The sequence below is a fragment of the Oryzias latipes genome, chromosome 4 (assembly GCF_002234675.1).
Source record: "Oryzias latipes chromosome 4, ASM223467v1".
NCBI lineage: Eukaryota > Metazoa > Chordata > Actinopteri > Beloniformes > Adrianichthyidae > Oryzias > Oryzias latipes.
In genome coordinates, this window is record NC_019862.2 from 12,452,405 (window position 1) to 12,479,758 (window position 27,354).

General features: G+C 38.1%; 1 protein-coding gene across 3 annotated transcripts in view; it reads right to left on the reverse strand.

Annotated features, from left to right (window-relative positions):
* Positions 1 to 2,833: 2,833 nt before the first annotated feature.
* The window catches only part of LOC101158096 (TSC22 domain family protein 2), a 36,369-nt gene continuing 11,848 nt past the window's right edge, over positions 2,834 to 27,354 (reverse strand). For 2 of the 3 annotated variants that reach the window (XM_020702351.2, XM_020702350.2), the window contains 3 exons: positions 17,963 to 18,034; positions 5,494 to 5,545; positions 2,834 to 4,985 (listed from right to left, as the gene is read on the reverse strand). In XM_020702351.2, coding sequence (XP_020558010.1) covers positions 4,695 to 4,985; positions 5,494 to 5,545; positions 17,963 to 18,034 — 415 coding nt within the window. In that variant the 3' untranslated portion in view covers positions 2,834 to 4,694. The remainder of the gene's footprint in view (positions 4,986 to 5,493; positions 5,546 to 17,962; positions 18,035 to 27,354) is intronic. The other variant, XM_004067961.4, reaches the window with a different exon arrangement.

Sequence of the window (27,354 nt, forward strand, 5' to 3'; positions counted from 1 at the left end):
CCACAAGTCAAAATAATGTGTTACATTTTGGAAACAATGAGCCTAGGTTGAAACGATCCCCTTTACCAAAGCATTTATTTTAATTCTAAAGCTTGCATGCATTGTTACTGAACCTTTCAGAAGCAATATCCCTTTGCCTTACACACAGAGGCATTGTTCTTTGAGCAGCAATTCTTTTTTTGCCATTTCTTCTTCAAGCTTAAATCAAACTGTTGGGTCTTGCTCTCATGCCATAAGATGACAGCTGTGGTTTTGGCACCGTGTCTGTGAAAGTGAAAGGAATTTAACCTAATTGAATTTAGCTTCAGGAGCAAATCATATAAATCTGTAAAAGCCTGCCTCTGCGATTTAAAACCTGTTTTATATGTGTGATTAAAAACTAAACAAATCACTACTGTGAAGAAATAAAATAGGATTTCTCGCAAAGTTTTCTAACATTATTTTTTTATTATTGACAAAAAACAAATTGTGGACAAAAAAGAACCATTCAAAAGCTGCCAGTACACTGAAGGAAAAAATAGATCAAAGTTTGATTACACCATGTCCTTTGGACTGATCAGATTAGCTAATTTTGTAAAAGTCCGACTGGATTCACATGATGGCACCTGCAAACAAAGTTGCCAGAATTCTAAAAAATCTTGTTTTTTTTTGGAGGCAAGTAAAAACAAGGGACTGAACTCTGACTGAGTTGGATTCCTTCAGACCCTTGTGTTTTTCCAAAACTGAATCTTTACCGTTTTCATAAACTTTGAAGTATAATAAAAACGTTATTTATAAAGACCCATTTTGATTATTCCGTCCTACAATTTGTTAGTGCTTTTTTGGCAACTAGCACATGTGCATTGCAAGAAATAAAACCTCTGCAATGTAAATTTTAACTATTTAATCTGCAGTGGAAAGTGAAATTGTGAAGAATGAATACAGAACCTTCATAAAAAAATAGACTATAATGGGAAAAAAATAATTCATTACTATAATTATATTTAAAAAAAAAAACCTTCATAGAATATATATTCAAGGCCCGCTGTGTGATTTCAAGTATTTGTTTATTTTTACATAAATTGGGGTTCCAGCTCATAAAACTCACAAAAACGGGATTTTAGAAAATTCGGAAAAACTCCATTTACTTCTCAGTTTTTGTAAAAAGATTAAGACAGAGATTATGATCATATCCAATGAAAAATAAACACTTCAATAGTTTGGGCATGGGCCAAAACCATGAAAACCTCTGGAACATTCCGTTTAGAGTTTACCAACAATGCTGAACATTGCAGCCTAAATCATGGCTGACTGTGGATATTTCACATTGGACCTAAAGCAGGTTGGATTCTGCTCCTCACCAGTCTTCTTCAAAACCCCTTGGACCATGATGCCTAAATGAACGTCACTTTCCAAGAACCTGGGATAGGAACTTTAGTGGCTTACCCAGACCATGGAGGGGATCAATGATGGTCTTCTGGCTAGTTGTCAAGCCAGAAGTCCATATTGAACCAAACTGAGACAATTGAACTGAACGGAACCACATTCATGGCCTATGGGGACCCGTTGCCGGTGATTTGAGATTGGTGAAACTCAGTATAAAATATTCAAGCCCTGCAACATTTGAGCAGATTTCTCCACACTTTTCTAAAATTTTTGAATAAAGTTCTCATGGCTTTCATGAGCTAGAACCCCAATTTATGTAAAAAATAAAAACTTGCAATCAATTAAACTGTAGGCCCTGAATCTGAAGTCAATGAAAGTTTAATTTTTTGAATGGAATTAATAAATGAATACCCTTTTCAATTAAATAGTATTTTTTGGAAAGGGTCTATAGTTTCTTAGCTGTGATTCAACGTACCGTAAATAAAAGTTATTTTTCCTCCAAATAATACTTTTACAAAATAAAACACTTTTTAGGAGAGCATTAATCATTTTAAGTTTGTTTAGTAAAACCTCTCATTCTATTTTTATTTACAATGTATAAAGTACATCATTCTTGACTTGTCAATTTGCAGGACTGCATTTCTACAAGTCAATACCAACAAACGTAAAAATATCATTAAAAACACATTTGTTAATTTTTGACCTTGAAGGAAGTCCATCAGTTGGAAGTTATATTACCTATATTACATGTTTTTCATGACCAGCAGCTTAAAAGCAGAGAGTCAAACTAGTTTTCTAAAATAACTGACAAGGTAAAATGTTATTTATCTTCCTTCTTCGGAAAGGAGGAGGTGTTTCCTTCTATTTTTGGAATCATCTTTAACTGACACATTTCCTTCATGGAAGAATCAACTTGTAACTGTAAGCAATCCTATTCGAAGAGATTGTTGTCTCTGAGTAGTTCTGAGGAATTCCAGGGAAGAAGAGCGTTATATGGGGGACGTTTACACATTTACCCATATATGTAAATCGTTTCACTTCAATTCCTCTTTATAGATATGGCCCATTCACACCAATAGGAATAACCCAATTTAATGCCATTTTTTTTTAAGTGAACTGTTTTTATAAAAATAGCTACATTCATGTTTTTCTGCAATCAAATAAAATGGCATTTAATGAGTAGCTGTTCTTTTTCAAATTGAAAGTCAATTCTCCTGTAGTTCCCTCCACCACTGTTTTTGTCCAGTGTAAACTTGTTACATTTGGCTTTTGTTGCAGTAGTTGAGCTCACACAGGTTTTTTATGCTGCACTTCCTTCTGCATACTTTCTAACACGAGCGGTGAAACAAATTCTTGTGGTGAATGTCAAAGTGTGACACAAGTGGCTTCACAAACTTTGGAGTTTAAAAGTAAGCACAATTTTTCAAAATAAAAGAAAAAAGATGAGGCAATGAATGAAGACATGTGGTAACGTTAAAATAAAAGCATATCTTTTTTTTATTATTTCTGACTGAAAACTAAAATCATCTCAACAGCACATTACAAGGGCATTTTTAAAGTATTTTCTCCAAGGCTCAGTGATCACTTTCATACAGTACATTTGGCATGTACACATGTCCTTCAAATGAGATAACAGAAAAAACAAGAAAAGAAAAGCTTGATTGTACAATTACTAAGCAGTGTGGTTTGAAAAAAAAACCTTAAACATGACTGGACATCTGCAGGCATCAACAGGAAGCACAAAAACAAGACAAACGGGCTGCAGATTTGAAATGTGAAATGTTGGTTTTCTGTATTTGGGAATGCTGATGTTGACATTTTATCAGGTGTTTAAGTAAAATAAGTAGTGAAGCCCTTTGAGGCAACGGTTATAATATTGGGCTATATAAATACAATTAAATTAATCTGTTACAAAACTGAAAACAAAATGCTGCATTGATCAAAATCTTCCACACCACCCCCTTTCCAGACAACATTTTGGAATCTGAATTTAAATGAGAGCAAAAACGATCTTTTCCTGCCGTTTTTCCACGCGACGCCCTTCACTCAGACACAAAAACATCCCCATCCTCGTTTTAAATTATTTTATTTCTCACTTCAACCACTTACTCTAACCTCCCTGCACAAAATTCCCTCTCTTATTCACACATCCTCTTGTAATCATTCACAGACTGAACTTGACAGAAAGCAATAAAAAAAAAAGAGTGTTGGATAAAACCATGAGGTAAGAAAATGGTCTGATCATGCAGAACAGCAACAAAAATAGAGAGAGAAAAGACAGTAGGAAAAAAAAGTGTGCATTTAAAAATAAAAGTCTAACACAGTTTTGAATCTTTGGTTATAAAGTAGGTCAAAACAATTTTCACAGTTTTTCTTCCCTCCCCCAACCAAATGGCAAAATTAATTTCTTTTTGGGAAAAAAAAAGTAAAAAAAAATGCTTATATTTTTCTTTAATAAAACATGCCATGACATATTTTAACAGGTGCTCTCCTGTACAAACCCTCCATGCTTTTAATACTTTACAAAATATACATTCAATCTGGATTTCATCTCATTGAAGCTCAGCTGTAGTGTTAGCACTAGTTCATGAGAACAGAACTTATTCAACTTACTGAACTTATTGCGTACTAAATGACATCGATTTGTTGAAAAGAAAAACTTCCAAATTTTATACCCATCAGATTTTAAAATACCAAAAAGAGAATGTTATGTTGCAGATGCTCATGTTTAATAATTAGCATCTCCGTGACATTGTTCATTTACATTTAAACATAGCAGCCCTGAAATAAATAAATGCAAATACTAAAACTGAACTAAGGAGAAGTTATGATCAATTTGAAAAAAACAAGGGTTTTTTTTGCAGCAAGAGTCTCTATTCGCTCTGCTTGAGCTGAGGCACCCATTGGCAGCATCGTTCCCCCGTCCACCTCGTTTCTCTGGCCTCCTCCAGCCCTGGCGTACTGTGTGGGAGACGGTTGCTGGCAGGACCGTCCCGGATGAAGGTTTAAACAGGAACCAGGTCACCACGGTGGCTCTCTGCACCTCTGCAACAAGTCAAGCCTTTGTGCTCATGGACCCCCATCTCCAGCACAAGATCGACATTCAGTTAGACATGGCGTGCTGGCAACCCCCGCTCCATCGCTTTCATGAGACTTTCAAACACATGGCCTGAATAAGACTTAAGGGCTGGTGAGTGTCTCACTCCAAAGGCCCGACAACGGCTGTGTGCACACATCAAGCAAACACAGGCCGCTGTCGACTTGAACTTTTACGGAGCAGAACCAAGATGTGTGTTTCTTTTTTAGTTTGTCGTTAACGGAAATAAGGCTCAGGCCGAGGAGATGTTTGGCTGATGCGGGATGCTCGGACTCCCCTCGAGGTGCAGCAACGAAGCGGGGCTGTTTGCCACAAGTGGGAGGTGGTGGAGCTGCTGCACCGGTGTTGACGAGTTGCTGGTCGGACCCGTCAGCTGGCTGAGCTGCTCCGTGTTCGCCAAAGACTTCAGCACGGCGTTCTCCCGCTCCAACATTGAGTTCCTCTCATACAACTCCTTAATCTGCTCCTTCAGCACCTCCACCTCCTCACGGACAGCATACATCAGGTGGCTCTTTACCAAATCCTGAAGCACAAAAAGATACATTAGAACTGGAACAGAAAACTGGTTGAGGTTTTTTTTCATATTCTTTAAAGAAATCTTTTTTTTTTCTTCAAATTCACTTTAAGTTAGATAATAAAAGTGCAAAAAGACATAATTATTGTGAATTAATAATAATAATAATGGATTCGATTTTTCTGCACTTTTCCAGTCGCTCAAAGCGCTTACAGAGTGTCCATTATTCATTCACTCATGTATACTTGGTGATGGTAGAGGCGTGGCTGCCAGTTCGCGCCTATGGCCCCTCTGACCATCACCGGGACATTCATACGCATTCACACACTAGCGGAGCCACGCTGGAGGCAGGAAGGGTGAAGTGTCTTGCACAGGGACACAACGACAGTTGACTGGGGGGAGCGGGGATCGAACCTTCGATCATTGGACGACCTGCTGAGCCACTGCCGCCAATTAGCTGCATTATGTAAACATTTTTGGGTACAACAGACGATGTGACTGCTTTAGTGAAACTGACCATAGCCTGCTCAATCTTGTTATCGATGGCAACCGCACTGGCTCCTGATGCACTGTGGAGAGAAAAAAGGAAGATAAGGTGCCCGTCTCGCACATGCCAGATCCCCATCAGCTCACCCATCAAATCCCAAATGTAGTCACACATGTCAGGAGAAATTTCTTGAAAGAAGGTACACAAAAGTGAATACTAAACAGGGATTATTTCTCCAATTATGCATGTATACATTAGATTTTTTTAACCCAACAAACAATGAAGCTTCTGTTACATTTTACAACCAAAACATACATTTCAGTGAAAATTGGCTAAATGAGGTAAGACGTTAAAGAGATTACTGACATTACCACCTTAGTGGGATTAAAGTAGGAGATCAATCACCAGCATTTCCTGATTACAAAATCTTCTAAGTGGAAATAAATATTTGCAATACTTTAAACTACTATAATGCCCTTTTAATATTTATGGGTTTATTTGCATACACACACCATTTCATGTTACTTCCGTATTAGCAGGAGTTGTGGAGCCATCTTTGGAAAAACATCCCTGTTTTATCAAGAATCAAGCATGCGTTTATGTCTTTGCCATCCTGCTTTGGTAAACATGCTACCCCATCCATGCAGTTTGTCTCCTTTCCACATACAAATAGCAGGGAAAAGCATACAATTAGACTTGGCCATATTCCACCACTCTATTCTGGGCAAACAAACCAGGTTTGCAGTTGAAAAAAAAAAAAGGAGATGCATGCTAGGTATTTCAGATATTCTCTTTTCTGAGCTATTTATAGCAAAATCACTGGACTGCTTCAATGGTAAGGCAAAAGAAAAGGGTTTGAACTGAGAGGAAAGTGTTGGGAAAGGCATGAAAAGAGAGAAAATTTAAGAAAATAAAATGTGGGAAATGTCATATTGACAAAATATAACAATAATCGATGCATAAACTTTAGTTAAAAACTAAATATAAAGCAGCAACAATCCTACGTTAGATCTTTTTAAGAATGCAGTGAATTTATGCTATGTTTTTATTTAAGGTTTCTTTTTTCTGTTCATTTATTTACAAAAGCACACAAACTTAGCAAAGCTTGATGCACATGAAGTCAAATCCAACTATTTCTTTTAAAATGACGCTTTAACATCATGAACACCCCCATGTCCATAGATGGCATCACGAACACATTTCCATCCTCGTGCTGAAGCGCACGTACAGCTGTGTGTAAACCCTCCCGATCCAGATAGGAACAAATCAAGCCGATTCTTCACCTCCAGAGCATAAACCTCCACGACGAGAGCAGCTTTGATCACAACCAGCTGCTGGCGACATTTTTAAAAGGTGAAAATGAGAAGAGATTGCAGGCAACAAGCGCCACACACACAGAAACCACATTGTATCCCAACAAAAACAACGTAAAGCCCTCCTCGTGGACCCCACAGACAGACAGACAGCCCATGTGTTGGACGGTAAAAAAAGAGCTGGTTACCTGAGGTACCGCGCTCTGTAAGACACTAAGCGGCCGGGCCGCGGAGGTGAGGTTCCCGGCGAGCAGGGCAGGCTGTAGCTCATAGTGTAGCGCATTCTAGCGGCTCTTTCACGGCTCTTACACGGACTGCTCCGCTGAAAATATCACTTTCCTCTGTTGATGGTGTGCGAGACGAGCTGGGAGTTCTTTTAAACCTCCCCTGCGCGCGGAGAGCGTAGGTGGGTGGGGCTTAGCTCATGTTCCCCTCCCCTCTAACCCCCCTCCCTCCCTCCCTCGTTTTTAGCCAAAATCAAATCCCTGATTTCACAGGACAGTTTCTGCAGAGCGGCAGGAGTTCATCACAAAGTCGCCTCTAAATTGTGTTGAAGTGAGTGCGCCTGCCCTCATTTCACATCATCCCTTTGTTTACATTCTCTGCGGCTCGCTTACAGCCCTTCACAACACCAACGTAACATTAACGGTGCAACAAAAATGGTGAACAATGTTGCTGATGGGAATGAGCAGAGCAAGGAACTTCAGGCCTGCCGATTGTAGTTTATACTTCAAGCTTTTTCCAAGTGCATTTTTGCCTGCTGCTGATGTACCAGAATTTGAATAAAGACATACTCATTTTGATTTTCTTTAGGTCCTCCATCAGAAAAAATGCTACAAGAACATGTTAAAAAACCCAGTTTTCATTGGAATGGGTTTTTCAAACAATCTGGGCCTAAAAGGCATCATCACTGGAACATATTTATTTAATTAAGTTTTACTTAATAACTGTGTTTACTATTTTAGATTTTGAATCTGCCTCACCTGTCTTTTCAGTGGAACATCTTCAGACACATTTCACATTTCACATTTAAAACAAAGACATTTACCAATTGTCTAGTGTTCTTACATTCTAACAGAGTTATCCTAAGCATTAAATTAGTTTAGCATCACTTTGATGAACTGATGCTCTGAAGGGAGGCCAACCAGTGACATTCCAGCGCCAGCGTCTCTCTCTGATGTGTGATGTTAACAACAAAATAAACAGCAGAAGAGGACATTCCTTTCTTTTATACTGAGCATCTCCACATCTGGAGTGTCGAAAGAGGACAACGACCCCAAGCTTTGGCTGGAATGTGTTTTCATCAATAACAGAGAGACATCCAAGAGACATCAGATCAGTCTGTTCTTTTAAAACCTTTTTAATAGCAGTTTTAAAAAAAAGTGTTGGTGGTATAAAAATATTTACATAAAAAGTCATTGGGAAAACTTGCACAATTTACATTTATTTAGTGGGATTTGCACACGAACTAGTTGCTGTTGTAAACTACACAACCCTTCGCTGAAGACTTTTACTGCAAACACACCCCTGTTCACCCCCAACGTGGTTTCTAAGATGACTAAGCAGAACATTCCAGCTTAAAACACCTCCAGCTCCAGACATCTGTGACCGAGCTGCCACTGTGCTGGGACAACACACAGCTCCTCACTGCTAACGCTTCTCCGCCATAAGCTTTAGATCCAGCTGTTTCTCCTGCTCATACATCTTAAATTTCAGTGCAACTACTTTATAAGGAAAAGTGCAGAAACAGAGAACAACGTGTTCAATCTCTCTGCATTTATAACAATGGTGTGCAGGGTCAGAAATGCGATGTGCTTTCCATTAAGGCACAGATGCATCGGCACACGTCGTCATAACTAAAAGCATACAAACACCCTCAGTGGGGGGAGCAGCTGAAGAAACTAGACTTGAGCCTTGCAGTAATAATCTGCCCTCATCTCTTCATCGCAGTGACTGGGTTTCAAAACATTAGAGGATGGAGGCTTCAAGAAAAAAAAGAACATTGGGAACCAATAGTGGGTTTCTTTAGGATGCAAATAAACTTTAGCTTTGCTCACAAGTTTCATTTTATAGGTACAGTTCCCCTTGTCCACCAGATGGGGTCAGTAGATGCTTCAAATAGATGTAAAACAAAAACACCTTTTAGAAAGAACAATTTAGACTTCCTTTATTGATTTTTTTTAAAGACTGAAATACAGCTAAAATACAAGCTGTTCAAAAAATATATTTATTACGCTTTACCTTATGATCAATTTAATGTGTCCGAGAAAAGGGCATATCGGCAATAGTTGTAGTGAAACTGATTAAGATGCATCATTCCAACAATCTGAACAGTTATCTTTAATCCAATTTTAGGTGCTTAGCTTTACTTAAAAACTTTAAAAATGCAAAGATTATTTTATGTTGTTTTGGCTTGAGGCTAAAAGAATCTTTATTATTCCTAAAGTCTGATTTGATTTTAAGCTACCAGCTGTTCAGGGACATCAAACAACAACTTTAAAGATACATATAAATGTAAAAGAAAAATCTGCTACACTTTTCCCTTAATTGACTATAATTGCAAGTTGGAATTTTAGTTCATAAAATGTCAGAATGAGACATTTAAGCCACCAAATGGTTCCAGAGTGCAGCTGTGTCTGCAGCTCACCGCTCCCCCAGGGGATGGGTCAAATGCGGAGAACAAATTTCGCACACCTAGGTGTGTGACAGATAGTGGGACTTTAGCTTTAACGAACTAAAATTCAAACTTACAAGTGTGGATTTGACCCAACAATATATCAAGAAAGTATTCTGACTAAACAAGAACAAGACTAAAATAAACTAGCATCCCAAAATGGTTAAAAACAATTCCACTTTTAATAAAACTGCCTGTTTATTACGCTGAATTTGTAACATTTTGGCTACAAATGTTACAAGCTTCAAAAGCTGAAAGGTTGTTGAGGTGCATCTCTGCACAAGGTCAGTGTTGGAACGCTAAAGCCAGAATGTCTTGTAAAAGTGGTCACACAATGCAGATGAAAAGAAAATAAATCTGCCACTGGAGAAGTTTTATTTTTCTAGCAATAAATCAAACACATGAATGGGTGTGTCTGCTGCCGCCAAGCTTCCCCATAAACAGACCATAGGATACACCCTTGATGTTGCACAATCAGAGAGAGATGGACAACAACCTTCTTTATACGCTGCACGTCATTTTTGGCATAGTAGAATTTTGCTGGCTTGTCTTGACAACTCCCATAGGTTGCACCGGTGTCCAATTCCACAACAGAGAGCATGAGACATAGCTGAGCCCCTAAGACATCTCATCAGAGCCAAAAAAGAAGATCTATATACTCCAGACAACAGATTAACTTGATCTGTTTTTATGCGTTTATAGAATGCTTTGTTATGGTAGCCTTATTAGGGGCCAAATAACTTCCCACTGGCAAGTTTGTTAATATTTCCTGAGCCATTGTGGCTACTCCTAAAGAAACAACATACCACAACAATCATAAAAGCTCCTATTGTAAAACACAAAGAAAATAAAGCTGGAATCATACAGATTTTTACAAATCCCGGAAAGGTTTTTAACATTTCCTTTAGAATGTGGACTTTTATAGCCTATGGTGAATCAAGACTATGATGAAAATTGGGGAAAAACATGGTTTTCCTGGCTGCTATAATTTCCCAATAGAAACAAACTAACAAAATCTTAAAAATATAACTTAAACTTTTAGAAAGACTAATTTGGCCACACAGATTCCTACTTGATTACTGCCTGAATTCCAGCTTTCAAATGTTTCTCATGCTATAAACTGCTGAAAATGCAACAGTGAGAACAATTCTGAAACTAAGTTAGCAACTTTGTCTTGTTACTTTTACTTGCACCTCCAAATATTTTGCCGAAATGTAACTTCGTACGTTAAGAAAATAAACCCATCAGTTCTGTAAACTTGGAAAGCTTTAAAAGAGCAGAGAGCACGAGAAGAACCTTCAACCACGCCAAAGAACATGTTTTACTGACAGATGTGCAAATTGATTCTTGGCAGATTGAGGCGTTTGAGCAGCTCATGTTTTTATAAAATTTCATAGAGTATCAAAACTATTACATTTCTTCTTCAATGTAATATATTCAACTGCAGCCCCACCCATACCCAAAGCACCAGCACATACACACACATCATTTCTAATTTATAGTTTTAACAAAATGTTCTCATCAAACATGTAATTAGGCATTTTCACTAAACTCTGCCAACCAATTTCATTTACAAAGTAAATATTTTTTGTTAGGTTGTGCAGTTGGCAATATTGGAAGTGAAGATTGAATACTTTTGATTTTTATTGTTTAAATGAGGATGTAGAACATTGTTTTACACAGTTATTTATCTCAATCCAAACTTTGACGTTTTCACTGCTTGTTCCTGATGTGTCTCCCTGGTCAACCTATTGCTCATCCATTGTTACTGAGATATGGTGCGATTGGGCAAATGTTTGACAGGATTGTTGAACATCTGAAAGATTGAATGCTGCGTAAGGATGCCAATTGAAATGATGAGAAGGGTTGAAACCAGATCCAACAAATATCTTACCTTTGCTATATTTCTTGTTTTCCATAGCAACCGTTTACAATAACAAAGTTTATTCCTCCTCCGCTTCAAAACATGTGGCTCTTTGCCTCTTTAATCATCTCAAAACAGTCAAAACTGCCACTACAGACAGGGTATTGTTGAATGTTTGCTGTGATGTAATGATTAGCATCACTTGACATGTACTGCAGTAGCAGAACCTTATTATGTCCTCACAGAAATTCGGTGTTTGAGCTACTTGTGAAGTGAAAAGCCCTGGCCAGAAATAACTTGGCACGTGTACTGGCAGCTTTGCAAAAACAAGAGTAAAAATGTTTCAATTTTTACACTCGTAAAGTGCTTTCTTGTAAAGTATAAAGCATCCTCAATGATCCAAAAAACAAAATTCTGTCTCAAGTTGATTTTAATTAGGATTTTTTTAGAGGGGAAATGCCAACTAATATCCCACTTGATTGAACTTTCAAAAATGAGCCAAACTTGGAACTTAATACCAATGTTGGCTGAGTGGTAAATGGCGTATACTTGTATAGCGCCTTTCTTCCTACAAGGACAAAGTGCTTTACAGTCACAGACCCATTCACCCAGTCACACACACATTTTGACTAAAACAAACATTGACCAGAAAAAGGAAAGCTGATTACCATGGCAGTTCTTTGACTCTCATACTGTGCATTGATAAGTACCTACAGCTATTTAATACTATTTAACTACATTTATCAACATGGCATTTTGCAACTTTGTAGTGTTTCATATTTCTTTACATGAGGCTTGCTTTTTGCTTATTTTCAAAGATCTCCATTTACACCACTTATTTTCCACGATTCCCCTCGGCTATCTTTTTGGAATGACACCGATGCAGAACAACAGCTATGAACCAATAACTTCATATATTAACTATTTGATACCAAAACTTTAGCTCCAGTGTTGACATTCTTTTGACACCCATAATTCTTCAACCGTTTACAAAATCTACTTTATTCCAGTGGATTCTGAAGCAGAAAAAGCAGCCTTTTGCTGATATGCAACAATTCGCTTTACATTAGTGATGTATCGATGCAAAGCCACTTTTCTCTGTACCAAAATGAGGTGATAGTTCAAAGAGTTATGGTAGGTTAAAAAGAGTGTTATTTAGGTGTCGCCGGCGACATCTCTGGTGTTAAGGCTGTGTAACACAGCCACTACGTATATTTTTCGCATTTTCCATGTATGAAATGTTGGTCATAATACATGCCTGATATATGTAATTCATAATTGTTTCGCGCGTTAGTCGTTCGTTGCTGGCGTAGTTGTCCGTTTAGGGTTTCGGGCGATGGGCCGAATTTGTTTATGAGGTGTTCAAAAATTTTGGTCGGTAGAGAAATACTCAGTTTACAAGTATGTCATGTAGTTTATACACAATTATTACGTCAATCTTACGCAATTGTGCGTGATTTTTGCGAGATGTATACACAAATTCTTTGGCTTTCCATGACTGTTCCACGTATGTCCAGGTATGTCTAAAACAATTTATGCATGTAATACTGTCGTAAAATATTTATCGCGAATACGACATGCATAACAGTAAAATTACTTTGATGCATGAATCACTATTAAGCTGCATAGAAACAGTGCAACAATCACGCACAGTTCATGTTTTTCGTTGATTTACGTTTTCTTCGCGTAGTTTATTCGTACTTCTTCCGTGGTTTTAACGTGGTTCATTTGTGATACATCCATGAAAATTTCACTTAAAGGCCACAACATTTCTCATTATTTTCACATATATTCATGTATGCCCAATTTTCATCCATGCGCAAAATGTACGTAGTGGCTGTGTGACACAGCCATTAAAGGGTTAAAGCAGACCAAATTTCTCTTGTTCAATTCACTTTTTTGTCTGAGTTCAGAAGATTATTAAGACCTGCCAAACAAAATGGACTTTTTTTAAAAACTGTTGGAGGGGGTATTCCTAATAATGTGAAACATTTACAGCTTCATTTCTGGATATAAGTAAATGGTTTCCAAAGTGAAGTTAGTAATAACCCTTCTTGGGTAGGCTCTCCAGGTATGATAGGATCAAGTACCAGCCTCCAACATTACTTAACTTTAGTCACAGTCTTCACATTTTTTAAATACACACCCAACATTTTAACTGTAACAAAGTTCCACAGTTAAACTAAACCTTCTCTGTTGACCACATAGAGCTTAATCATCTGCTATGCCAACGAAGGGTTAAAATAAAAAGGCTTACAGTAAACATGTATTGATATCGAGCATCTCTTGGAACTGAATGTCTACCTGTATTTGATCAAAACAATTTTGAAAAGGCCTGTGTGTTCTATGCTAACTTTCCCAGAGATATGCAGGTGAAATGTCACCCCAATGTTTAAAGTTTAAGTTGACGGAATAAAAACATTACAACTAAACTGTGCTGTCATTGAGATGTGATCCATTAAATAGAAAGAAAAAAGCTATAATGATTAAATTCAAGACTCAAGTTTTGCCAGATAAATCTAAAAAAGCTATGTTGAGCCTGAAATGAGAGCTCTGTCTGATGTTAAGATGTGTCAGAGCAGTAGCAGATTTCTCAGAAGAGGAGTTCCAAGAAACTGCTAGGAATCAAATCAAAACTGTACTTTTTTTTAACAGAAACTGCAAGCGAAAATACTCAGATCTGAGTATATGTCAGAAAACCTTTTGGCAATTACAATATCCCCTTTAGAGTACATATTTTTCACAATTCACTATGACATGCAAAAGGCCAACATATAATATTTTCTCAAACTGAGTAAACTTTAAAGTTAGAAGAGAAACAAAAAAAACATAAAAATAAAAACCAAGCAGAAAAACACAATCTCTTACTTTAGCACACTAAAAATAAAACTTCAGCTTTTAAGTAGAACTTTAAAACTTCAACTTTGCTCATCAACAATAATACTTGCATCTGGCTCAAATTCAAGACTAGTAATGCAACTTTCATCAGATGTTCTCTTTTCTTGATTTTGCATTCTTAAAACATTGCTTATTCTGCTGCCAAATGCTTCTACATTATCTTTACACATTCGTTCAGAAGAACATCCATGTCCTGTTGCAACATTATCTGAAAAATTGTTAATTTTTAGCATTGACCAATAGGTGCATGGAAGGAAAATAACCAGTGTGGATAAAACATTTAAGCTAACAAGTCTTATTAGTTTCATTCTCTTTGACAAAACAACCAAGATGAGCATGTCTGCAAAAACAGTAGACTTTAAAATAAGGCTCATGTAGTGGCAACCGATCACCTAACTTGTCTTACTGCAGTGTAAAAGATTCAACCTGTAAATCACCCGTCTTCCCCCTTTTTTATCGCACCACTGCAAGCTTGCTAAAAGTTTGGTCAACACTTTCCAGTATATGCAGAGTTCTGTGTGCTGAGAATTTCAAGCCTTTAGTGGAGTGTGTATAGCTAAAGCCTCAAGTTGGTTGATTGCAAGGGTTTAAATGTCAACCAGCATTAGTGATAACAGCCTTTCACAACTGCTACCAAGAGCTAAAAAAAATCTAGAAGACTATTTGATGGGCTACATTTTCAGAAATTGCACAAGAAACACATTTTTTTGGTTGATTATTAAATGTTGCATGTTGTTTACAGGGAAAAAAGAACAACAAATACAACACCAGACTTCCTTGTTACAAGGAAATTTAAGCAGCTCTATTTGGAACAGAAAAAAATAATTCTTGCAGAAAGATATGTTAATTATCTAAAAATGAATACATATTTTTGAAGTATGTACTTATTTAAAGTTTCTGGTAAAAAGTTAAAAATCCCTTTCTTGAGCTACTTGTTTGTCTTTCAATGCGCTGTTAAATGAAGTTATGTGGCTATATGTAAGTAGGTATTTTAATAAAAAGCATTCACACAGCAGTATAAGATTTACATTTCTTGAAATTATTTTTATTTTGTTACCAAAACCGGAGAAGTAAAATTATGTTTTGATTAAATGTTTAATAAAGTGAAATACAAACTCTTTTAAATTAAATAAATATTATTTAATGGCCCAAAATGTCTTTCCTTTTCTTAATTTCTGAAAAATGTCTTGCTTAAGGGAGTTTTCAGACAGAATTGAGGTCTGCTAGATATGTGGCTTTTGCAAACTGATGGTCTATTAAGGTGTGATTTTTTTCTGTTAGTGCCTTTACTGGGCTTTGGCTGGTTGGTTTTTGTATTTAGTGGAAACTTTTGTTAAGCCAGGTAGCTTCTTAGTAAATAATGTCTTAAATGGTGAGCTAAATCTGTCTTTTGCTCTCCTTTTCCATTTCCTCATCTATTCATGCGGAGACCGGCATTGACAATAAGTCTAAACTGGCTGGTGAAAGTAAAGTGCATCCTGACTTCTCTGTCTAATCTGTGCTTCTTCATTTACTTTCATTCTCCATTTCCCTTTCTTCGCTCATCTCTACAATTACTCTGACAGCAGATATTATTGCTCATCGCTGGCCGATTAGCATCTTGTCTTTGTAGAGTTGGGGATGTGGGTGCAGACAAAAGGGCATCCTTAAGGGGTTTTGGGGAAAACAACGCAACACAGGCTGTTGAGGGGGTTTGAACTTAAACTGCCCACCTGTTTGCATTTTTAAAATGACAACAGTGGTCCATTATTTTAAACTGTCTTTTTTAAGCTTACAGTTAATTAGAATGTTAATAGCCATTGCTTATTGCAACATCCCACAGATGTTTGACAGTGTCTACTTTGGACAGATGGATCAGAAAGTCATTTTGTTAGTGTCTGATGCAAAAAAAAAAACAATTATATATATATAAAACTTTATTTTAAGGGACACTTTGGACCATAACCGGTTTATCATTCTTCCTCTAACTTTAGCTCAAACAGACACAGTAGAGGCTGCATTGTAAGGAGAAACAGGAAGGTATGTTTTGAATGCTACAATGTAGGAGAAACTTAAGCTTAATACTGCAGATGAATAGGTCTCCAAAGGCCAACCATGGTCTTGCATTTTTCACGAGTCAGTCATTCATTCAATCAATCATCAATGCTCATCTTTGCCCTAAAACATTCTCATTTTACTTCAAACAAGTCCAACCTTGCAAAAAAGCTGGCTGAAGACAAAGAGAGCTGGAATGAGGCGTCTCCCGGAGGGTTACTAGCGGTTAGTTAAAACCTTTTGATAAAATCTGTACTGTAAGAACCCTAAGGCAAACAAGATTTGGAAGAGGAACAGAAAGATCTGTTTATTCCTTTGCCAGTAGTGAAAACAGGCACTTACTACTACGAAATGTTAAGGGGAAAACAAGGTTTAAAGTCTGAAAAAAACAAAAAGTTTTTTTTTTTTAACAATTTAGTCATTTAGCCTTTTTTTATTTCTATTTTTTAATTATGACTTAAATAACTTAAAAAGTTCTCCAGACAAAAAAGGCAGCATTAGAACAGCTTAAACAAGTTTGACAGATGGTACACATCAATCCACCCAAACAGATGTACATTTGCATGTTCGCGAGCACGCACAGAGGGTGTAAACAAAATCTAAAAACAAAGTACTCACAAAGTCCTAAAGTGAGCTAAAGACAAACTCTGATGAACTGTGTTAGATTGAAAACTGATTTAAAAAGACCATGCCAAAATGCACAAACACCAGCATAGACGGATCATCAGGAAAAGCCATACTGGGCAAGGTTTTTTTAAAAGATGTTCAAAGGATAAGTGGCTATTATCCATACACAAGTACCAGTAAGACTTTTGCCAACTGCAAATACATTCTTCAAATTAGATAACTATATACTAATTTGAGTATACAAAAATCTTCCACGACTTGTGTTATCCTTCTGGTGTAGTCTCTCTGTTCAACATTAAAGTCTGTGAAAAATTGCTACCTGTTAAAACCAACCCCCCAGTGGTCATTCAAACAACTGCAATATTTCAGACTTGCACTTTTGCCCTAAATTTGCAAATGGAAGGACTCTGTTTTGAAATAAGTAAAATAAAAAGAAAAGAAGAAATTAAGGGTGCAAGCAACAACGTACAACAATACAAATCTGAAACACGCAAGAAAAAATAAAATTCCAGATTGTTGATAAAAGTAAGTTGAGAAAAAATTAGCCCATCAAATTGCTTGTTGAGCTTAGTGACAGTCAGTCACAAGTGAAAAAGTTGTAGGGATGCAGACAGATTACGGAAACGCAATAGCCTGTGCTACCTTATCGGCATATTTCCTTAAGTTTATAGTCTTGAGGTGGTGAAAGTTTCAAAATCTAGAAGTTGAGCACTGGGACATGGCTCATTCTTTTATAATGATAGATAGATAAGGTGCCAGTGCACAGTTTTTGTCTTTTACTGCAACTTAAATCCCTGCAGCAAAATTCAGTGGCTGGTAGCCGCTGGTTTGTTTTTACCTTGTGTTAATTTTCCTTTTCTACAGTTTAAGATAGTCTCTAAGAAAAAATCCATTCAAAAGGTTTTCAATTAATCGATTAAAAGGCAATGATGATCACTTCCTGAAAATCTAAAACTCTCTAAACTATAACAGCAACATCATGGCCACCTCAGACCATTTTTTGTTTGGTGCAGAGCAGCAAGCAATGCAGTCTGGTTTTGCCAGCAAGCCCAGGCCAAACACATCCGTTAACACACCCATGCCTCATACCTATAGCCGATGGGCTTTGACCACCGTAATCTGCTAGGTCGGAAAGCCTGGTAGAATGCAGTGGAGGGGTTCCTGGATTTAGCATTGGGAGGAAAGAAACAGGACACTAATGAGTGAATCACAGGAAGCTTTAAACTTAAGAGGGAGGATGACAGAGAAAGGATAGAAGAATGTATTTATTTATTTTTTTTAATTTAACCTTTATTTAACCAGGAAAGTCCCATTGAGATTTAAAACCTCTTTTCTAAGGGAGTCCTGAATGAATAGTATCACAAAACACGGTGACATTATGGGGAAATCAACGTTCTTTCATTGAGAAAAACAGATTCAATATTGAGCAACTTTTATAGAGACAAAAGATATAAGAAAAACACAGAGTACATCCAGTACAATAACTTCAGAAGTGTTCTTCATGGACTACTTGATGTCACTTAGGCTGTATTCACTCTGTTTAATTTGGTCTAGATCGAGTCCTGAACGTGGTGTGGTCTGTATTCAGAATGCCTTCAAGGGTACTTTCCTGTTCTGGACAAAATCTTGTAAACAAAACCATATGACCAAACATCTCTTCACTCATTGGTCAGGGATTACGAGGGTGGGGCAAAGCAACTAGAGACAGAAACTATGGAAAGTCCTGCACTTTTAATTAATTCTAACTTGATATTTCGTTCACAAGTTATGAACTTCTGTATCAATGTCAAACTCAACACTTTTTACTCAAATTTTTTTGGTCTGGTGGAGGCATGCTGCAGGACGGTTACTGGCAAGAAGATAGCGAAAAAGGTACACTGAGTGTTTATGACCTATAGATTGATGTATGATTGTCGGTGAGAAGCAATTTTTATCACGTTAAAAATTGTTTTGATGAATCTAAATTCATCTGATCACATTTTAATGAGTTGCTTTGGCTCATCGTTGTGGTGTCATGGCATTATTTTCAGAGAATTTGTAAGGAAATTACAGGGTAGCTTTTAGGATGGCGTCACAGCATGCCGCGCAACAAGACACAGGAAAGCATGAAAGAAGCATATTCAGCTGTGTTGAAATAAATGTTCCAAAAGAATAAACAGTTGGATCCTTTTTTCCATTTGATGACACGACAATCGTTGCTTCATATTTGTCCGTGGCTCATTTGCAGCTACATTCATACTCTGTTAACATCGGCTATGGTGGCAGTTTTGGTTCAGTTGCTCCGCTCCGGGAACGGATTGTTTTCAGACTGAGGAATCTCGGAGCAAAATGAAGCTCAGCTGATTGGAAAGAAACCTAGAACACCTCTAAAGATGGGTCCAAGAGTAGACCATGGTGTATTGGGTTAATTTAGACAGAAAATTTGCTACGGATTAATGGGGAAAACATAATCTTGTTTTCTTATAATGACCAAATGTGTCCTGTGTGAATACACCCTGAAAGAGTTGATGTCAGGAAGCCACATTCACTTGGACTTATTTCAACAACAATAGGCAGAACACAGAGGCATACACAACCACACAGGTATAGCTCTAGAGAAAGTTCACAAAAAAACAATGGTCTTAACACTCCTGCTTCTGTGAGGGTAAGTCTTGTTGCTTCTGCTTTCCAATGGAGACAATTCATTTTGACTCAGGGCCATTCTCACAGCTAAATCCAAGTAGATATCGCCTACCTTATGATAAAAGCCAATTAGAACTGTTGTTCTCTCCGTTTTGAAAAAAATAACACTCAAGTCCATTTTCCAAAGACTAAGCTTGGTGAGCTGTCAGATGCTGCAGTCTTTTGCTCTCCTTTTACATTTCCTCATCTATCTAAATCCATTAGAACATAAGCCATTCTCCAATTACAGGAACTGCTTTTAGTTTTAAAATGAGCAATCATTTCTTCATAGTTTCAAAGAGCACAGATATTTATAAAGCCAATACTTCCCTAAGGTCATCCAGCAGCCCTAGTATATGCAAACAATGTGACTGAGCTAATTGGTTTAAAAAAAAAAACAGCTTTTATTCAGATTCTTTGGGGAAAGAAAACTACCAAAGAGGATTACCCAGACAATAATGGTGGTGACTGTAAATCTTGATTACAGGTCGAGATTCCATATCGGAGACCTTGACAGATTAATCTCAGCCACACCTCTCAAACTGCAGCTGAAGACCTTTGAAATTCTCATAGAAGCAGTGAGGTATCTCAACAATGCAACTTTAAGGGTTTTAGACAAAAATAAATGGCTTAGGAAAGTAGTTATGACCTCATTTAAAACCAGTTTTTGTAGAGCAAAATGTACATTGAGTAGCTGCAACAGATTGAACAATAAGAGAGAAATACATAGACATAAAAAAAAGATGGCTTAAAACAGAGTATAAATCCACATTATTCAATCAGCTGCCCTTCACAATGAAGCTTATTGTAAAGTGTTATTTATTTTGAGGCTGTTAAGTACAAGACGTACAGCTCAAGATGCTTGTATGAGACTTTTGCATCCGAAGAAGGTGCTGCAGGGAGGAGGGGAGCAAAGATGAAGAGCATGCCGGCCTGTCGGCCTCCTTGCCGGCTGCTAAGGAATATTTCACAGCTAGTTCCACCGGTTCCTAAATCACTACAAGTCAAAGTTTGTGCTCCTGCATGGAGAAATGGCATCAGCTGACTCAGAAGCAGCTGGAAAATATCCTGATTCGCTGAGGAAGATAATTGAGGAGAATAATTACCATCCGGATGAATGAATGATAAATGAAACCGGCCTCTTCTGGAAGAAGATGCCCTCTCACACTTAACTGATGGAGGAAGCTCGGGGTCCTGGTTTTAAGGCACAGAGAGACACTCCTAATGTGCGTTATAAAGTACACTACAGTACAGTCTATTGCTCTGAATTAAAAAACAAAAATTCTGTGTTGAGCAATATTCTAATGTTCTTTAATAAATGTATCACAAAGCGTCAAATTCTCGGAAGGTTTTTTGATGAGTAAGGATATGTGACTGACATTCTTTTGCCGCGGGGTGGCAGGTGGTTCTCCGTATTCGGTGCGCGTTTATGGTGCCTAACCCCCGCGAATATGGAGGGAATACTGTAGAGCAAATCAAATGAATGAGAATAATATTAAACTACACAGGTCTCATGAGCATTTAAATTCTACCTTTAAATACATTGGTACTTGATTTCAGACTTAAGTACCAATGTATTAAACTTGATGACAAATCACTGGCTTCCAGCACAGCTATGAAACTTGAGCTCAAACTTAATGTGTAAAAAGCTCATAAGAGATGCTTTATTGAATCAATTAAAAGTGCCTGATTAATTTCTTATCAAACTGGCTCATCCACTTTATTTATTGGTCTGGTAAATCAGGTAAGAGACACAAAATTGTGTTACACTTCAGAGAAAAGGCGTTACACCTTCCGCCTGAGTTACACTTACCCGTTACCATCAGTGATGATGAGTCAGTATAGTCATAATCAAGAGCAAATGATTTAGCTGAGTGACACAATAGTGGCACAACCTTAGAGGTACAAAGCCACCAATGATGCAAGTATGACTAAGTAAAGCTTAAGTCCTTGTAATGTAGGGGTTAAATATAACGTAAAAATGTATTCTCCGAGCACGACACTGGCCCAGTAAACTCTTGACATGCAGGAAGACTCGTACATTTTGTCACAGTTAGTCAGCTGCTCTCCAACAACACAGCCTTGTTACATGCCAGTCATTTTCCCTGAGGTGAAGTAGCCAAGTTAGGAAAGGAAGAAAAGCATATGTTATCTGCCATGAGTTTCAGAAAGAAGATATTAACAGGGTGAGAGATCTGAGAGAACCATCTGAATTTTACAATACCTTATTGAAAAACTTGTCATAGTATTGCAATACAAATATGTTTAAAAATTAACCCTGACAAATTTTTAACTAAAGTTAACTGAAACTAAAGTTACCGTGTTAATGAGGTAATCCCTTCTTGTGTAATTTTAAGCTTGGTGCTATGCTGTTGTAGCTTAAATGTTCCAAATCACATGCGTTTTTTGCGTAGAAATGGGGCGGCCATGATTGAGAAGTAGAGCAGTGGACCTCTGAACGGAAGATCACAGATTTGGTTCCTAACCTTAAACACGTAGTCACAGGGCTCCAGTTAGGCAGATTTAACTACTGTGGTAATATAACCCAAAAGATGATGTCCACGCATGTGTACGCCAGCTTTACACGTGGCCATGGGCTGTTGTTGATTTTGTTCTGCAAACCCTGATGAGTTCTACAACTTCAGTACATCATTATCAATACACTTTATCATGAAAAAGATAATGCAATTTGCATTTAGAGTCAAAGCACACCAGCTGGGCCAGGCTAGGCCCCCCGTGCCAGAGGTCAGTGTCGTTCTCAGGCACTGACCTCTGGTACACATTGCAGACATGTGCCAACGTACCATTGCCCCTGGAGTCAAAATTGGAAAATAAAAACAAGAGCAACCTATGACGAAAATGGTGACCAATGGAAGGACTTAACATTACGCTACTGTATCAGCTTTGATGCTAGCCATGCCTGGGCTCTGACAGTAAAAAGAGCGAAGTAGTGGGGCTGGCATGGCACAGTCCAACTCCAGTGTTTTAAGTCGGCCCTTACTGATCTCAGTTCACAGTTCCAAACAACTAAAGGTGTTTGATCTATGTTTCCTAGAGCTATTGTGTTGCTGAGAATCATATGAATAGAATACCTAGCAGATGCCTGTGACAAATCACAGTTTATCCCTTTTACATTCCATACGTGGTCCACATTGGGTGTGTCTTCCAAGCACGAATGCTCTAAAGTAAACTTTTGTCTATCCGAAACTTTACATATGTACAGTCCAAGCAAAGGCATTTTTTATGGCTCTCGTCATATATATTCAATACTGATCGTGGTGCAAAACTATTGCATAAAGCAATTTAATACTTTAATTTGTAAGATTCTCATTTTCTCATCAGTTTTAAACAGTATGTTAAATATATCCAAGACACTATTTTAAACATTTTTAAATGAGCTACCTTAGTTAAAGGTACACAGATGACTACGAAACTACCGATTAGGCCTGCACAATATACCGCAAATTTATCGTTACCGCAATATCCAGCTCTGCAATATGCATATCGCGAAAGACTGTGAATATCGCAATAAGTCATAAACCCGAAATGTGTTAAAACAATCTTATGGCAGCTTGAAGCATTTAACGCATTAAATAAATCCCTTTATGTTTTGACCAATCAGATGGATGCCTAACCATTGTTTACCAATCAGATGGAGGCCTATTATGTTAGACGATTGTCACCTATGTCCATGAGGGTCATTTGGAGTATAATTTTCAAACTGTTGCAATGAAATGGGACTGATTTTTTTGGTTATTTTTCTATTTGTTTATAAACCGCAAATTATATCGTTAGGGTCAGCACCGCTAAATCTGAGGCCATGGTCCTTGACCCGAGAAAGGTAGTTTGCCATCTCTCGGTCGGTGGAGTGTCCTTGCCCCAGGTGGAGGAGTTTAAATACCTTGGGGTCTTGTTCACGAGTGAGGGAAGATCGGAGCGTGAGATTGACAGGCGGATCGGAGCGGCGTCCGTAGTTATGCGGTCGCTCTATCGGTCCGTTGTGGTGAAGAGAGAGCTGAGCCCAAAAGGAAAGCTCTCAATTTACCGGTCGATCTACGTTCCAATACTCACCTATGGTCATGAGCTATGGGTCATGACCGAAAGAACGAGGTCCCGAATACAAGCGGCTGAAATGAGCTTCCTCCGTAGGGTGGCTGGGCGCTCCCTTAGAGATAGGGTGAGAAGCTCGGTCACCCGCGGGGAGCTCGGAGTAGAACCGCTTCTCCTCCACATCGAAAGGAGCCAGCTGAGGTGGCTCGGGCATCTAGTCCGGATGCCCCCTGGACGCCTCCCTGGAGTGGTGTTTCGGGCATGTCCCACTGGGCGGAGGCCCCGGGGAAGACCCAGGACACGCTGGAGAGACTACGTCTCTCGGCTGGCCTGGGAACGCCTCGGGGTCCCCCCAGAGGAGCTGGAGGAAGTGGCTGGGGTGAGGGAAGTCTGGGCATCTCTGCTCAGTCTGCTGCCCCCGCGACCCGGTCCCGGATAAGCGGAGGAATATGGATGGATGGATGGAAATTATATCGTTATCGCCATATTGATCATTTATATCGCATATCGCAAGTTTTCCTCATATCGTGCAGCCCTACTACCGATGCCACCTGGTTTAAAACTTTTTAGCAGACACCAAATCTGCTAAAATATTTAGGCATACTCTACATCAGTGTTTTTCAACCTTTTTTGAGCCAAGGCACACTTTATCCTAGACAAAAATCCCCCGGCACACCAGCATCCAAAAATTAAAAAAAAGGAGAAACTCTATAGTCTGTACTGATGTACAGTCCCTCCGCAATCTTAAATCAAGATGAAGTCTTTGAAAACTTGAACAAAAACGTTTTATTTCTTTTTAGATGATTAAATTGTTTCAATTTAGTTTAACTGTGTCTGTTGGCCACTTCACCTTAACCCTGTTACTTAAATGTTGTTATTACTTCTACTTAGGTTTAACTGACTGAAGTCTGAAAGCGAATATGTCTTTCAATCCAGACCTTTTTGGAAAAGTGTGTCAGTTAGAAAGAGAACTCTGACCAAACTCTGGGATGTTTGGATGTTAATAAACATAAACCTTGAAGGATAACACAACTGTTTATCTCTGATTTCATCAAGAAGATTGAACTGTTTGATGTGTGTGGTTTCAAGACGTTTAACAGGGAAGACTCATTGTAGCGCAGAGATGTCACTTTAACACAATTCATTATGGGAGATGTAGTGATGTCAGACAGCCTCGCTTCTTTGAGCGTCATTCTTTTGTGCACTTGTTACACGGTCTGACATCGGATCCCGCGGAAAGCTACACCGCTAAAGACGAGCTTTAACTGTTATTTTTGTTGGAACAGGTGTTCTTTCCGATTACTTTTGTCCATGTAAACGCAGCTACTGATGGTGATAAGAAATCCAAAGTGTTCCCACACAGGAGAGCGTAAGGAGATGGGGGGGGGGACTGTTGACATGCTCACTGTCACCTCCATCACCTAATAGCTGTTGAACCGGAACTACAATGTTTCTCATTGTGGTTGGAAAACGCAGGGGAGATCTTCTCCAGGGCCGAAGGCGGATCTTCCTTCGGGGTTCACTTCCCCATTCGGACCCTCAGAGCCTCCAGAGCAGACTAATAAAAGAACCAGTCTCCGTTCTTTTGGAGGAAACCTTTTTTATGAACGTGCGTTCACACCCACACTCCTGCGCTCGGCCCCCCCTCCTTCTTACAGGTGCCCAAGTGCAGACACCATTGAGTGTCTTGACGGAAACTCGCGATTAACATTAGTTCCGCTTCAGCGCAAAGTAAATACATTTGGGGGGACAACAACAACAACAAAAAGAAAAAAGAAAACCGAAACGGTACAAAAGTGAACCGAACCGAAATTGCCTTACCAAAACGGTTCGGTCCAACTATGTGTACCGTTACACCCCTACTACATATACAGCTCTAGTGTTTCATCAATGTCATCTACATCAGCTAAATTAAATTGTCAGTGATGATTTTCAGCATCAACCCACTTTAGTATAAAGAAGACAATAAAAAGCATTTTGAAAACATAAATATGAGAAAAAACATTTAGACTAACAATTCTTAATAAAATTACATTTAAAAGTAAATAAAAGGTAGAGACAGGAAGTCCCATAAAGCAGGAGAGTTCAATTGTAAAGGATTCTTAGCTTTAGTCAAACAAAATAATCGAGCATCTGCGGCTAACTAAACTAAAATCAATCTTTAAAGACCAACACTGAAAACGCCTGTTTTAATAAAAAGCAATGGTTAATATTATAATTCACAGTGGTCCCACGCTATAATGCGGTTCACCTTATGTGGTCTTGCAGTTTCACAAATTTTTTTTAAGAGAAATTTTTCTTTTTTCTTTTCTTTCAAAGTACATTGTGCTCTCCATTGTGATTGGCTGCAGACCATTGCAAATCGATATCTGTGGTGCATTTCCTGTGCAGATTGAGTTTGAGAAAAATAAGTCCAGCACCTCAGAGTCCAACTCTGAGGTGCTGGACTTATTTTTCTACAAAAGTTTGAACTTTGAGAATTTAAACAAGAGAGAAAAGTGTGAAAATGGTATTGTCTGCCTGAGAAAAGTGCATAACCGGTGTAGAGAGAATGTACAGCCTTAAAACATTTCTAATTGTTAAAAAATAAAGTTGACTTATGTGCAAATTAAGCCTATTTTAGGTTATTTGAACATACCTAAAAAAATAACCACAATTAATAAGGGACCACTGGATGTATGTTTTTGTTCAATAATAATTAGACAAAAAAATTATGACTAACAAACGCATTTACTCTCAGATAAAAAAAAAAAAAACTAAAAATTTGGATCTGGGATCTATTTTGGCATCTTGGATGAAAACAATCGTCTAGTTTTTTGTTGAGTACCAAAACCTAAAGCTGAATAATTGTTGCCAAAAAACCACCAGTTGCAACCCAAAACACAAAGGTGGCCTAAATGAAATGTGCAGAGACAAGCGTGTGAAAGATCACAATGAACCATCTAAATGTGCTGCACACAAGGGATAACTTGCATAATCAATGCCTAAAGACTTCTCCGTATGCCAAACATTACTGAAGTAACGAGCTGAAAGCTGTCGAGCTCGCAATGTTCACAATACCAGCTTGAAATGTTACAGCTACCAGTGTTTTTCCTGATGAAGTACAGTGAGATATTATTATGAATGAATTTACAACAACAAAAGTTGTTAACTACTTATTTGACATAAATGACAAACAAATGACATCTAGTTGGCGTTAAAGACAACGAGGAAATTGTGACAAATTACATGTTCTGGTGAAAAAGCTGAAGCGCCATCTGTTCATCTCTATTGTTTGAAACTAGTGAACAAGAGCTTTAGCTTACTAAGCCACAATGACTCATGTCCGTTTCCTTGCAAAAGCCTGCTGGGTGTAATACACTGCCAGGCATGCAGGGCAGACTGTGGTTCAGAACTGAGAGGAAACTCATGAGACAGCTTCAGAACCAGAGGAGGAAGACAACAGCAATGAAAGCATTTGCCAAACTAAAGAAGAGGACACTGAAGCAAATAAGAAAACTTTGGTTCATACAAAACCTCCAAATATTTCAAGCAATGGTGGGAAAAGATATTATTCAAAGATGTTACATTTATCTTGTAAATGTAACATCGATGCAATCATAAGGAAATGAAGATCAAGAAAACCTAATGGGCTTTGAGTGCTCAAGAAACAAATTGATAAGATGTGCCGGATATTTTTCTGACATTCATAGATTCATTAAATATTCCAATAATGTACCAAGACACATTTTTACATTGTTTAGATATATGACTAAAACCTCATGTGATAT